General features: G+C 42.9%; 2 protein-coding genes across 2 annotated transcripts in view; both read right to left on the reverse strand.

Moving 5' to 3' along the window:
* Positions 1 to 7,797, reverse strand: part of LOC115412746 (aspartate--tRNA ligase, cytoplasmic) — a 50,724-nt gene extending 42,927 nt beyond the window's left edge. The window contains exons 1-4 of the mRNA XM_030125387.1: positions 7,647 to 7,797; positions 3,210 to 3,312; positions 795 to 824; positions 452 to 509 (exon numbers count right to left, since the gene is read on the reverse strand). Of these exons, the coding sequence (XP_029981247.1) occupies positions 452 to 509; positions 795 to 824; positions 3,210 to 3,312; positions 7,647 to 7,669 (214 nt within the window). The 5' untranslated portion in view covers positions 7,670 to 7,797. The remainder of the gene's footprint in view (positions 1 to 451; positions 510 to 794; positions 825 to 3,209; positions 3,313 to 7,646) is intronic.
* A 5,627-nt stretch (positions 7,798 to 13,424) lies between these two features.
* Positions 13,425 to 15,844, reverse strand: LOC115413067 (C-X-C chemokine receptor type 4-like). The gene is made up of 2 exons (XM_030125823.1): positions 15,758 to 15,844; positions 13,425 to 15,060 (listed from the first exon to the last, which is right to left on the reverse strand). The coding sequence occupies exons 1-2, from the start codon at positions 15,764 to 15,766 to the stop codon at positions 13,933 to 13,935; spliced, it is 1,137 nt and encodes a 378-aa protein (XP_029981683.1). The 5' UTR covers positions 15,767 to 15,844; the 3' UTR covers positions 13,425 to 13,932.
* Between the last annotated feature and the right edge of the window lie 112 nt (positions 15,845 to 15,956).

Genomic DNA, 15,956 nt, shown 5'->3' on the forward strand with positions numbered 1-15,956 from the left:
GGGGGTTGAGATTCATTGTACTGAAATTCACTGTAACACTGCAACCGAGGCAGAATATTGTGATTTTGTGCATCTTATTTTAGAAAACTGTCCCCAGGATGAACAAATCATCATATGCATTAAATCTCAGCAAACAAATTCACCTTACTCGCATTATCACAGCTACTTTTTGTGCAGTCTCAGCAAAGGAATTAAAAAACAAAAGGAAAAATAAACAGAAGTTGATTGTGTTTTTGAGAATCCGTTGGTATTTTCTCACACCCCTAACGCAGCGCAGTGCAGACTACAGCAGATGAACCTCCACTTCCTTGCAATTCTTCTCAAAATGATGAGAAACATAACATATTGCTCTAATTTTCTCTGTTTTATCGTGTTGCGTTTGCGGCTCTGAGTAGGAGTTTGGTGAGACAGTTCGTGGGCTGAGGTGTGGGGGAAGAGCCGCCATACTAACCCAGTTTCTGTTGAGATTGGACCATCGCCGACACGCCGTAACGATCCTTGGCGAAGTCCTGCAAGAGTGAAACATCATGCTGTTTTTGGCGTCCACACATCCAAAAACAATTCAACCACTCTTGTTGCAAAAGCGTCGTTCTGTCTACCACATTCACAGATAGTACAGATAATGACTCTTATCACACGCTTAGCAGAAAATTGTGAAAGGTGGTGTTGGGCATGCAGGTATTTGGATCAAAACTGTGGCAAAGGTGTCGAAGCCAATGTAGAATCAAGGTCAGAAAGAAAACAGAGGAGCTGGTTTCAGAAGATAAGTGCTGTGATCCGTGGGGGATACTTACATCTTCCTCTGTGCTTTGTTGTTCAGCGGCCTGAAACATAAAGAGGCAACAGGAGTTTAAGGGGATCGAAAACACCCAGGAAAAAAAAAACAAAACACAAAACAAGTGGACAATCTATTACACTGAAAACATGAAAAACACTCAACAACAATCAACGTCAAATGCAGACGTTTACAGCAATTTGCTCCGACAACACCCATGTAAAGTGTGTTTTCATCTTGTGCCATCAGGGATTTGAATAAAATTAATAAATCAACACCGTCCTCGAGCCAAGCTTTAGATCCCTGGAATGTGTCTTTTACACACGCTCCTCGAACACATCACAGACAATGAGTCATGGCAGGATGAGATATTGCTTTGTAATAGAAGCAGCATAAGTGGACAGATATTCTTTATCTCTGTGCTGACTTCTGGGCAAATGAGTCCGTATGTGCGATGAGATCGAGTCCTGGCAAAGTTACAGTTCCATTTTCTATGCAAATGGTTATTGGTGTGTGGAAATGGCTGGTGGCAGTGGAGTGAATTGGAATCGCCCATCCTTGATATGATAATTCCGTCACAAGATGGATGATATTGTGGTTTATGATCAACTGGATATTGACTCGCTACAGCTGGGAAGAGGCCGGACGACGGGGGAACGACCCAAGTGACATGTGTCCCCGGAAAATAACAGGGTTTACACTCAATAAACGTTCATCTACGCTCTCTAGACCCACCGCGAACTGTTCTAATAGCGTAGTCATGCACAGAAAATCAAGCATGTGTTGACAGTAACAACATCTGCCCGCTGCCTGAAATATGACAACTGGATAAATCAACGTGGAAGACAAGTACGCCTTGATATTTTATCTATAAAAGCTGCTTGAGTCATGACAGATCAACGTACAGGTGGAGAAGAGTCTGTGTGATAAGGGATGACACATCTCCAAACAGTGACTACAGGACGGGGAGCTCCTGGAGCCCAGTGTTAGGCACATTTAGCTTTAAGGCAGAATGTGGGAGAAGAAAAACATCCAAAAACAGAAACAAATCACTGATCAGCGTTCGCAAATTGTCCGTTTAAATCTGGCCTGTGCTCCAGGAAAACCTGTTCATTACTTCAGTGATGAGTAAACAAATACTGACATTTGGAGATCAGCTCTAGATGGTCTATGTCTGCACACTTTAAAGCACAGGGGTCAAACACGCGGTCCATGGGCCAAAACTGGACCTTCAAAGGTTCTGATCCGGCCTGCAGGAGGATCGTACAAAGTGTCAAAATGACACTGAACATGTGAACTGTCAAAGGTGTTGAACTGGTGTGAGTTCAGGTTCCACATTCAGACCAAGCCAAAGAATAACACAATAATCCATTCATTAAATGTGAACGATCTGACAATTAAGTGTAATTTTAACAATATTCTACTGTTACTAAATGTTCTGTGCATTTGTAGATCCCACCTGTAAGTTGTGTTAATAATAAGCTGACACATAATATTATAGAAGTTATTCTTATTTTAGTTCCAAATTCCAGACTTTTAAATGTCATCCATGTTCTGCCTGCTACCACATGTTTGTGTAATGTGTGTACGTGTACAAATGGTAAGTTAATGCATTATATAAAAAAAGCTCTTATTTTTCTTTAAAAATGTCATTTTTTTCTGGTTATTCACATGTGTTTTGTGAAAGGATTGTTTGTAAATGTAAATATTTTCATAATTTAATTTTTTTAGGGCTCTAAAACAAAGACAAAAACTTGGAATAGTCATTATTTATAGGTTATTCTGTTGTAATTTTACTGGTCAGCCCTGCGATGACCTGGCGACTTGTCCAGGGTGAACTCCGCCTTCACCCCTATGTAGCTGGGATAGGCTCCAAGTGACCCCCGTGACCCTAGTGAGGATAAAGCGGGTTCAGAAAATGAATGAATGAATGAATGAATGGTCCGACCCATTTCAGATCAAGCTGGTCTGAATGTGGAACCTGAACTAAAACCATCTTTGACTCTTCATTACTCCAGTGTCATTTTTACACTCTGAGAGCCGGATCAGAACTTTTGACCGGCTGGTTTTGACCCACGTGCCGCACATTTCACACCACTACCTTACACAGAAACTAGAATACCGGCCAGTAGATGCGTGTAGATCCCACACACTGAACCTTTAAATACTTGGAAGAAAAGTGGATGTTGAGACCCGTCACAAACAGAGGAGCTACTTACGTATGATGCAGTCAGTGGAGAAAGAAAATAGCACTTTGTTTGGGTTAACATAAACAAAGCCAAAATGACAGGAATACTCAGACAATGGATACTTTTGGCCCCCCCGCCGGCTGAGCAGCCCCCCACCCCGAACCCACAGTACCCAGTGAACTGCACGTCACCTCACCAGCTGGAAGAGAGGGCAACGGATATGAAGCTCAGACAAACCCACTGACCAGCTTGGCCTGTTTCTCCGCCTTCTTCGCAGCTTTCTCTGCTTCCTTCTGCTGTTTCTTCAGAGCTTTCTTGGACTGGGCCTGCTGCTCCTCCTCCGTCGCCCTGGACAGGAAGCACCACACAACATCAACATTTCAGTCAACTTCCACCTTCTATTTCTCCCGCATCCCACAGGAAGTTGTTGACTGCCTGGGAAACTTCACTCTGAGCCACAGCCAGCTCCAGCTCCAGCTCCAGCTCCAGCTCCAGCTCCAGCTCCAGCTTTTAAGTGTGCACTACCTTTAAAAGCCATTGTTTTTCCAAAAACAAAACAGCTGTGGCCAGAGTGAATGGAGCACAGCCAAAGGCAGAGATGGTCAAAAACAGATTAGTCTGATAAACATTTAGAAAACACTTGAGTCTCCAACACTTTCTAATCTTGTAGAGAACGTGTGAGGAACAGATTATCAGAGGATGATAACATTTAGTCTGGTCTGACTGATGTGGTAAATGTCCGCTTCACAACTCAATGCCAGCGCTGATAAGCATGTGACATTTGGCTGTTCAGCCAGTTTGTCTGCTTTAAAATGTTTCTGAAAGAAAGAAGATAAAATAAACACAGCAGCCAATGTCACGGCCACATTACTTTTCAGACTCTCCCTGAGGAGGAGGTGAACACACACACTTCATATCACAGATTCTGAGTCTTAAACAGATAACGTTGGATCAGAGCTCTTCATACAAACTGTGTAAATTTGCACTTCTCCACATTAGACTGGTACCAAAGTGAAGGTCAGGACTTCATGGGAACGAGCAAGAACACTTTGGTTTGTCAAAGACCAGGTTATGGGAAGCCTACAACCAAAATGGCACCTGTTCCCATTTAGTCACAGGAAATAACAGGGTCCAGAGGCCCGTTCTAAACACCAATAATAGCCTCCACAAAAACTGAAACCCAAACACATACGGCCGTCCTGTTGGTGATTTCCAGGGCTGGACGTCACATTCAGTTTTCCATTTCCTCCACAACAACAAATGGTTATTCTGAAATAGGAGGTCAACCACTGATGGATTTGTACAATATAACAACAGCTGTTTGGAACAGAAAAGCCGGTGGGGTATTAACTGGAACAGATCAACTGCTACAGAAACATGTAGACCCTGTCAAACACTATCTGTCATATTTGTGATTAACAAATGGAAAACTGTTGAACTGAAGTCACACAACAGCCCTGAAGGCCTTAAAGTTTGGATTTTTGTTCCCTACTGTTATCTTAGGTGGGGAAGTTAATTACTTTGTCTTGATATGTTATGCAAATAAGATTGAAAAAATACCACCCCAGGGGGTAAAAACCTCTAAATAATAAATAAATAAATATATAAATCTGGACCACTGAACATCAACATTAAAGGAAGAAGTCACTAAATGTGGAGCTGAAAAACATGTTAAAAGTGAAACTAGTAAAACCTGTGGGGGATTAGACGCTAAATTCATATTTTTTTATTCTTTAGATGTGAGAAGTTTATACTTTTATCCTCTGTCCACTATCACACCAAGGTCTGCAGAACATCTGACTGAAGCCATCCCCAAACTGTCACTACAAAGTTACATCCAAATGTGAATGAGTCTGAAACTCTTCCATGAAACCCTAAATCAGTGTTATATTAACTGTTATTATAAATAAATATGAGGATTGTTAAGGTCTGCAGTGTATCTGTGCGTCTGAAATACAAGGAATTTCAACTTAGTTATCAAGATGAAAACTTTGTAAACCAGCTGGATGAGTTAAACCAGACTGTTCTCTGCCGTCAGGACAGTGACGTCAGCAAAAGCCAGTAAAGACCGCACGTCAGCCTCCTCCAGTCTGCGCTCCGTTCACACACTGTGGACCTGCACTCCTAACACACTGAACAGCTGACTGTTTACACCGATTCCACAAAAACATAATAATTAGATGGAGCACACATGAGCATAACCAGCTGAAGACCTGAGCCCAAAGCCAACAGCCCCTGGACCGGCTTTACCAGTGTGTTACCGACACGGCAACAGGTGGAGGCGCCGAGGCCTGTCACCGCTCAGTAGATAAAGGTTCACAGATGAACGTCAGAGCATCATAAAAGGCAATAAATATATGGAGCAACAGGAGGAAGAGCACAGCAAATTAAACATGTTAGCAGTGTCTGTGTGGGCGCACATATAAAAAGAACACCAGTAGAACACCGGCAGAACACCAGTAGAACACTAACAGAACACCGGCAGAACACCAGCAGAACACTAACAGAACACCAGCAGAACACTAACAGAACACCAGCAGTACACTAACAGAACACTAACAGAACACCAGTAGAACACTAACAGAACACTAACAGAACACCAGTAGAACACCGGCAGAACACCAGTAGAACACCAGCAGAACACCAGTAGAACACTAACAGAACACCGGCAGAACACCGGCAGAACACCAGTAGAACACCAGTAGAACACTAACAGAACACCAGCAGAACACCGGCAGAACACCAGTAGAACACTAACAGAACACTAACAGAACACCGGCAGAACACCAGTAGAACACCGGCAGAACACCGGCAGAACACCAGTAGAACACCAGTAGAACACTAACAGAACACCGGCAGAACACCAGTAGAACACTAACAGAACACCAGCAGAACACCGGCAGAACACCAGTAGAACACTAACAGAACACTAACAGAACACCGGTAGAACACCAGTAGAACACCGGCAGAACACTAACAGAACACCAGCAGAACACCGGCAGAACACCAGTAGAACACCAGTAGAACACTAACAGAACACCAGCAGAACACCAGTAGAACACTAACAGAACACTAACAGAACACCGGCAGAACACCAGTAGAACACCGGCAGAACACCAGTAGAACACCAGTAGAACACCAGTAGAACACTAACAGAACACCAGCAGAACACCGCCAGAACACCAGTAGAACACTAACAGAACACCGGTAGAACACCAGTAGAACACTAACAGAACACTAACAGAACACCAGTAGAACACCGGCAGAACACCAGTAGAACACTAACAGAACACCAGCAGAACACTAACAGAACACTAACAGAACACCGGCAGAACACCGGTAGAACACCGGCAGAACACCGGTAGAACACCAGTAGAACGCCAGTAGAACACTAACAGAACACCAGCAGAACACTAACAGAACACCAGCAGAACACTAACAGAACACTAACAGGACACCAGCAGAACACTAACAGAACACCGGCAGAACACCGGTAGAACACCAGTAGAACACTAACAGAACACTAACAGGACACCAGCAGAACACTAACAGAACACCGGTAGAACACCAGTAGAACACTAACAGAACACTAACAGAACACCAGCAGAACACTAACAGAACACTAACAGAACACCAGTAGAACACTAACAGAACACTAACAGGACACCAGCAGAACACTAACAGAACACCGGCAGAACACCAGTAGAACACTAACAGAACACTAACAGAACACCAGCAGAACACTAACAGAACACCGGCAGAACACCGGTAGAACACCAGTAGAACACTAACAGAACACCGGCAGAACACCGGTAGAACACCAGTAGAACACTGAACAGACTCTACAGTCAAAGGGAATCCAGTGCCCAGCTCAGCCGGTCATTTTCAGGACACACTGCTTCTGCTGCTTCTGCTGCTTCTACTTCTGCATTATTCAGTCCATCACTTTAACTAATAATAAAATAATAATGTTTCACATGAATCGTTTTTCATTTCATTCATTGTCTGTTTTTCACGGAACAGAAGAACAGGTGGAAGACAGAGCTGTTTACCATCACACATTCCTTCTGTTCTTACTCAGACTTTACACATGGCCCATGACTGGAGGGCAAACTGGCAGAATGTGCTGTACATGACAGGTGAGGATGAAACTACTGCACTTTCAGACCAGTGTTTGAAGGAGTCAAACAGTTCACTCAGATCTGAAAACTGACATATTTACTAAAGGTGGGCTCAGGTATTAATACACAAATCCACCCTTTATTTCATTTACACTGCCTTCTTTCAATCTTAAGTGAAACAATGTGACGTCATTCTTATCAGCCGCACTGTATTTTACTAAAACATCCGACTTTCCATCCGCGCATGTGTGTAATCTGTGAGACCACCAGGATCCGACAGCTTTGATATAATGTAGTGATCACAGCACCGGCAGAAGGGTTAAATATCAGTGTATGAAAGCGGTTAAACTTCTGTTCACCTTTACACAGCTGGTTTTAAACACTTGGAAAACTTTCCCCTACTCTGCTTGAACTGTCAGATGATGCAATCTGGAGCATGTTCTGAGCAATGCTAGCTAGCTGCTAGCAGTAGTAAGGCTACACAGCGGTAGATACAGCATTAAACCTCCGCCAAACTGTGAATGCTAAAGGTGACATGTACAACCGTCCCACTGCTCTTACCCCTGGACTTCCTCTTTAGTCATGTTGAGCTTTATTCTTGGACAAACAGGCGAAAATGTGCCACGGCCGTTCGGCAGACTGTCATCAGCTGTTCAGCATGGACGTGCACCGGAAGGAAGGACCTGTTTGGACGGAGCACCAAATACCCACTTCTGCAGGGTCCGGTCGGAAACGTGATGCGGGAAGGACAGTTCCGAGTATGAATACGAAAGAAAAAAACACCAGCAGGTATAACCTCCGACTGTCGAAGTGGACTTTTATTATAATGATGTAAATTAGTGAGAGCACCACTTTGGTTCCAGACGCGGTTATTTTTGTCATTATTTGGGGTAAATTCCATTTATTGTACACACCTGTAGCATTAGCCTCACTCATTCACTTAATTAAATAGTTTGACCAAATACTTACATATACAAATACAGGTTGTTTAAATGTATGGTTAACAAAAATACATACTCATAAACCGATGTGAGAGGAATTTGGTGCTTTATTAATCTGTCCGTGTCTTTCAGTGGAGTCAGATCCATTCAAACTATGGGTGGGTGGAGGGGGGGGGCATCACACCACATTATTATTATTATTATTATTATTATTATTATTATTATTATTATTATTATTGTTTTATACCTGGACTCTGTAAAGTTTGTTTTATTTTATTTCTAATATTTATTATTGTGTTTAGGGTTAATCATGTATATAATGTGTCAAATCTATCCATGTAATAATTTCACATACCCTCACACCCCTTTTTGTGATGCGGTTGGTTTGTTCCGGATTCCAATCAAAGTTTAATGCATTTAGTTCCATTTACAGAACTGAAATAACACTAATGTGAAGCATTTAAATGTGTATTTATGAAGTTATTAGTAAACGATCACCCCCTCAAACATATGAAAATATATGTCATTACTTTTACACACACTGGAGTAGGCATAGTTTGCCTTTTAAGATAGTTGACTAGCACTAGCTAAAGTTAAACTAGTAGCCATTAGCTGTGGCCAATATCTAAGAGTTTATTAAAGTAATACCACGATTACTATGAGTCGAAATATATTCAAAATTGTGTCACCACCATCCCTGATTTAGTGCTGATGAGTCATTTATTATTATTATTATTATTATTATTATTATTATTATTATTATTATTATTATTATTATTTCTATTATACATTTTTATTATCAACTTGTGCTGTAAAGTTCAAAAGTTCAAATCTAGGGTCATAATGTAATAAATGCTGCTTCAGCTTTTAGTTAGTCTGCATATGAGCAGCATTAGCAAACGGTTTCTTTCAAATCCATCTAAAAGTAGTTGACCTTAAGCTATGAGGGACAATAGTTGGTTCACAGATGAAAGACAGACCTGAGCTGACCCAGAGTCAACACTGTCTCAGAAGTGGACAACGACTGCATGAGACCTGACAGCAGGTTTCAGAGGACAGATTCACCACAGCTAATAACTGACACATATTGGTGGGTTGGTTTTCTAGCTCCTGCACATCCTCAGAGGCTCCTCCTGGATCTGAGCTCTAGGGTCACGTCTCCAAACAGCTCATTTCTTATCTTCACTCTGAAGTCAGCTGTTGTCCCTTCTCTTCTTACACACAGTGCACACAAACACATGAACATATGGTCTGAACTGCTCCTTCAGCTCATGTGGGGCCTGTTTTTGCACATCCCCATGAATTAACGCTCTCCATGAAATGACTTTCACATCTTTGGCTGAGTGCATCCAGGTTTGGTCGGACCTTCCCTTCTCTTGAATGGCTGCGCACAGTAAATGACAGGGGGCTGAATACAGTGGGGGGGTCATCAAAGCTTTTCTCAGGCTGTTGGCCACAGGAGCTCCTGATGCAGGAAACAGCCTTCCCACTGCTCACTTTCCAACCACAACAATGGAAGCATTAGTGGAGTAGGTCACTGCCCAAGAGGAACCACTAGTGTTTGTGTTGCTTTCATCTGTAGTTTCAAGTATCCCCGCAGAATGATTTTGGCGCTTACTGGTGCTTAGAACACGGCTCCTAATTGTAACACATGTCAACAGCATCCATGACTCCCTGTGCCCAGACTAGACAGCCACAGTCTCCAGTGGTAAAGTGCATCTACACAACTTGGATGCAGAACAGTGGGGCTAATGAATCACCAGAAGAGGCCATTTCCTGTTCATTTCAACAACTTTGGCCTTTAACCCAGTAAAACTAACAAGAACCCCGTCACAAAAGCAAAACACTGCCTTGAGTTTGTTTTAGTTGATATATTAAATGTCACCAGGGGTTTGGAGAACATGGGAGATGTGTGTGTTTTAGGATTCCAGTATCTATTAGAAGGTTGTTCTGATAGAACTCTGGAAATGGTGGAGGTCTACGTGTGTCGTCACATGGACAGAGAATGAACTGCTTTAATAATAAATGAAACCCTGTCTTTTCTCAAGGGGGGGAGGGGGGTGGTCACAAGTGCTGGAAACTCACAGCACCACAGGCAATTTAGTCCATTTGGATAAAAGCACCAAACCTTCATAAAAATGACTGTAGCTTCAAAACATTTAGAGTAAATAGTTGATTTTATTTGGGTCAATGTCAGGCTGTAAAACATCCTCCAACAGTCGTCCTCCTGCAGGAAGTTCTTCAAACGGACTCAGGATGTTTTAGATAAAAGACATTATTGATTGGTTCAAGGCTGTGGTCGCTCTGTCTCTGACCTCTGAGCACTCACTAGTTTGGAATCGTTTATTTTTTGGTTTATTAAGAGAACTGAAGGGGACGCAGCCCAGGACAACAGACTGCTCAGTCTGAGGGGATGAGGGCGACTTTAACTCCACTTTTACTCAGACTTTTGTACCAAAGACACTTTAAACTACATGTGAGTTTGAGTTTGTCCTCTTATGAGACTTCTATTTTGTAAACAGATCTTAGTTGTCTGATTTCTCTTGGAATCTGATGATTTTATCAGTTTTTATTTTAGTTGTTGAACATGTTGGAACTATATTTTTTGTATTTTTATTTAGACTTTTATTTCTTAACTGTTGTTTTGTGGTTGTTGTATGTGAACAGTGTCATTTTATCTTTGGTCAGTTTACTGTTACTACATGCACATGATAGTACTATGTAAAAGTCTTGTATATACAGTGACGTGCAGTCAGAGGAGGCAGGGGAGGCAGAGCCTCCCTTGTCAATCTTGAAAAGAAAAAAAACTTGACTATAAAATATAATAAATGTTGATAGTTGTCAGCTGGTATGTCCTATAAACTCATTTTCCGTTCGAATCCAATATTGTTGTTATTATTATTATTATCTTTTTTTTTTTTTTCAATTAGAATATCAGAATTTCCGCATGCTCCGTTCAAATACAGGAGGAGGCAGCGCTGTGCTGTGCCTCCAGCAGAACTGTCTCCTCCCCTCATGAACTCTGCTGGTACCAGTGAAAATATTGTGTGGCTGTCCCTCTGTATATCACAGTTCAAATGCTTTCAAACACTCTGATTATATGCGCTATCCTTCCATAATCTGCATAACGTATGGAATGTATTTCTGTAATGTGTTTAGGCTCGCAGATTAATCCTAAAACCGCCGTGAAAAAGTCACTAGGGGAGGAAAACAGTACCCCTGCCTCATGATAGATGGTACCTGTGAGTCCACAGATTCATGCGCTGATAATCTTCTTTGTTCTTTTTTATACACTTTAATTCACCTCATCAAAAATGGAGGATTACATTTCATGTACAAATAAAGGTAAGACCATAAACTTTTTTTATTTTTAGTTTGAAATGGCTCTTTTTGAAGGTTTCCTGTTGAGTTCAATTCAATTCAATTCAGTTCAACTTTATTTGTATAGCCCAATATCACAACAAGGTTATCTCAAAGGTCTTTACAGAGGCAGTTGGAGTAAACAATAGTCAAATAAACAGCAAGAAAATGAGTAGTGTCCAGGGCATCCCCCGTCCTTAGACCCTCCTTCTCGGCAAGGAAAAACTCAAAACCCAGTGGGAAAAGGGAGAAACCTCGGGGAGGAGCTCCTGCCAGTCTACCTATGCTGACCTGATGCACAGCCCATATACCCAGGCCGTTCCTTTGGCTCACTCTCTCTATTCCAGTTTCTCAGGCCACCATATATTTGTAGATCTGGCTCTGAAAGAGTCAGTGCCTCCCCAACCATGAACCCCACTGCACGTCACTGTGTATATATGTCTAAATATAAAAAAGCAGCTGTTTTTTTTTCTTTTTATAGCTGTACCCAACTTCTGATTAGCTCCTTTTTATGTGTTTTTCATCAAATCCAACCATTTGAGTTTTGATTTCAACAACATTAAACATCATTGTTCCTGGTCAGACCTGGTCCAGCATTAGGTTTGTTCATTTATTACAGTTCTAGTGTCCACACATATGCATATGTGAAGTCTGAACAGCAGGAAAAACGAACCCTTCATTCCTCAAACATGAGCCTCAGTGGTCGTAATAGTGTGACTTCCCTTCGTACTGAATGTCTTTAACCCTTTTGTTCAGACTATATTCCATTTATGTCATTACTTTTCTGGTGTTTTATTCCAGGTTTCAGGTGTTTTTAATTGTTCTTGCTGCTTCTTGTCATGGGGTCAAAGGTCACAGTAAATAGTGACTTTAACCTATAAAACACATTTAGTACAGTTTTTGTTTCTTTTAAGGCTGTGGACACATTTCCTGTGTAGATAAATCTGTGTAATCATTTCAGCGCCGCAGAAACACACAGATAAAGGTGTTCTAAGACTTCTGCTCAGTTTCAGTGTGTAAATATATGATTTCAGTCCGATATTAAAATGAAGAGCCCAGCTGAGTCTATATCCACAGGTCCACATGCACACAGTGAAGCAGCCACGCTCTTATGTTAATTTGGAAACATTTCCAACAGAAAAAAGCCTCCTGTTCCTTTCTCCTGTTTCTCTGTGAGAGGCCAGAGCCCCCCCCCCCCCCCCCCCCCCCCCAAAGGCCCATTAACCTTGTGACTTGATGGGGGCACTTCACACCTAGTTTTCACATGCAAAGACATGGAAATGCTATCTCCAGTGGAGTGTTGAATGGATGCCAGGCCTGCATTGCTCTGCGTAGCTCTGACGGCCCCATCCTCTGGATCATCTATTGTTATCTCCTTCCTTTGGTCTTCTACTTGAACATCGCTCTGTCACCGGTCCAACCAGATTAAGTCTGTAGAACCAATAAAAGAGCCGGCAGCAAGATTGATGGCCAAGTGTGTGTTCATAACTTGTCATTTTTATGTCTTTTCTTGTCACTATGAAATTCAGGTGGATTTATTGCTCTGATATATTGCACATGCTCAACAAAAACTATTCTATTTGCCTATTTGCATTTTAAAGATATATGTCCCGTATTTGGAATTGTATTATTTTGGTTTTATGAGGGCACGGACAAGTTGACCTGTATTGTTCAGTGAATGACGATAACACTTGTTTACAAGCGAAGCACAATACAGGCAGTATATCTAACAAACAGAGAGAAAAGAGAAAAAGTCCAAGGAGAACTTAACATGTTCTTTCCTTTGTTAAGGAGCCATATGGGTGCTAATTACAACAGAGGATTTGGGCTTTTGTGTCATGGCTGCTTAAGATGTAAAAGTGCACAGATGTTCTTCCAATTACAGGGTCTGTCAGCTTAGTCCTCCGTCTGCTTTGGACCCCGATCAGGTACAAACGTAACCCCACCCCCACCCAAGACACTCACCTTATGCCCCAGCCCCTGAGGGAAAGGGTCACTGCCTCAGATAACAGCAAAAAAACAAAAACAGCACACATTATCCTTATGAGTCTCAATGACTTTTTTATTTTTACTTAAAAAACACAACGTAAAAACAGTAATAAAAAGCAGCATGCAGTTTATTTTACAAAACTTCCAGTGTGAGTGACAGCAATAAATAATAGCTTTCAGATAATCACACAATTTAAGTGCGAACACACAAATGCTACAAAACTATGTACAGTTTCCACAAGCAGCTGCTATCCCTGAAAACACAAAAGACATTCAATGCCCAGTTTTTACCGAGCAACACAGAGGAAAGATGAAAACTGGAGAAATGAATGACGGCTGTAAAACTGGAGGAATGGAAGTAAAGGCACTGCCTGAGGACACGATCTGCATGAAAGAGGACAAACGGCAGCCAAACCCTGACATGACAGAACGGCAGTAAACCACAAACATCAACCACAAAGTGTAAAGTCTTATTTGGTTTTTTGCATCTGTACAAAATGTAGTAAGTTCGTTGACATGAAAGCTTAGTTTTTGGCCTGTCCTGAGAGGATGGACCGTTAACTGGACAAAACACTTGAAGACTCCGACTCCGTGGACACAGATGAAATGGGTCCTCGCTTTTTAGTCATGAGAGTTACTTTCTGACTCGATCTGCTGCCGACAGTCAGCGCGCTCCGGGCCGACTTCTTAAACTTCACTCCCAGGAACGCGTACAGGATGGGGTTTAAGCAGCAGTGGAAATAGGCCAGAGCCTCGGTGACGGAGATCCACTTCTCCACCGCCTGCTCCAGCTGGCAGGACGGAGGGACCACGTTGAGCATCATGAGGGTGTCCAGGAAGATGCCCAGGCAGTAGGGCAGCCAGCAGCCGAAGAAGCACAGGATGAGGATGACCGTGGTCTTCAGGGCCTTCCTCTTCAGAACCTGACCCTTGGAGCCTTCGGACAGCTTCGCGATGATGATGCAGTAGCAGACGAGGATGACCAGGCCCGGCAGGACGAAGCCCACCAGGATGTGCTGGAAGCGGAACGCCACCGTCCACTCCAGGATGGACGCCTCGGGGTAGAAGCGCTGACACAGGATCCTGGAGTCCGCCGTCTCCGTGTTTTCGTACTGGTTCAAGAGGAAGTTGGACGAGCTGGTGTCTTCAGTTCTGGCGAACACCAGGTCGGGGACGGTCAGGACGACGGCCGGCAGCCATACCCCCACGTAGATGACTCTGCTGGCCAGCAGCTTCCTGGTGGCCTGACTGTTGGTGGCCCGCACCACCGCAAAGTACCTGTCCAGGCTGATGAAGGCCAGGATGAGCACGCTGCTGTACAGGTTCACCGTGTAGATCACATGCACTGACACGCACAGGAAACTCCCAAAGTACCAGGTTTTGGCAGCGTCCACGGCCCAGAAGGGCAGCGTGAGCACAAACAGGAGGTCGGCCACGGACAGGTGCAGCCGGTATTTGTCCGTCATGGTTTTGACTTTTTTCTGGTAGCCCATCACAACAACCACTAATCCATTACCAATGATTCCCAGAAAGGCTATAATTCCATAAACGGTGGGGAGGAAGACCCTGTTGAAGTGGCTGCTGATGCTGCGGGGACACGGCTCCTCTATGTCCAGCTCAAAGTCCCCAGACTCAGCAGAGAAGTTGTCCGAACTGTTGTCAAACAGGTCAAATGTGAAGTCGTACTGGAGGAAAAAACATGGGAAAGTTAGAAAATAATGCACTGGGACAGCAGATGTCCAGTACAAATGAAGAATTATGTCTGAGCTGCAGGAGTCTGCGTCTGCGTCTGCGTATACATCTGCGTCTGTCCTGCAAAATGGCCGGAGTGGAAATGCAGCATGCAGCATATTTTTAACATATTTATTGAGTTAGTTACAGTGAATGTCCTTTGAATGTGTGTGTGTGTGTGTGTGTGTGTTCCTAAATCTGTGAACCTGTGCAGCCCATACGTGTGTTTTAGTCGGTTACAAACATGAACAGATTCCATTTGAATTCAATCACTGACTGGAACTGAACAGACCTCATTCAAAGAGTTGTACATTTGGATCTGTCTTATATATGTGTATATAGTTCTATATAATCCTAAATGTGTATATAGTTCTATATAATCCTAAATGTGTATATAGTTCTATATAATCCTAAATGTGTATATAGTTCTATATGGTCCTTTATCTATAGATCTATAATGTGTAGACTCTACATTCTAAACTTTCCTTCTGTCCTCATCACATAGAGGATGAGGAGTCATCTCATAGAATGACTTTAAACTTAAATATAAACTCTATCCTCTCTCTCTCTCACACACACACACACACACACACACACACACACACATACACATACACATACACAGATTATAAAACTGTAAATAAAACTCACCTCCCCCATTTCGACCACGCGTGGATGTGTCGGTTGGACAAACGGGAGCGTGTTTGCCTCTGCAGTGGAGTAAACAGGCGCATGTGTGGAACAAGTCAATATATACGGTCCTGACCCCTCCCCCTGGGGAGGAGGGGGAGGGTGGAAGGGGGAGGGGGAGGGGGAGGGGGAGGAGGCACTTGGGTCCAAAAACAGGTTG

Source organism: Sphaeramia orbicularis, chromosome 21, assembly GCF_902148855.1.
Source record: "Sphaeramia orbicularis chromosome 21, fSphaOr1.1, whole genome shotgun sequence".
Lineage (NCBI taxonomy): Eukaryota > Metazoa > Chordata > Actinopteri > Kurtiformes > Apogonidae > Sphaeramia > Sphaeramia orbicularis.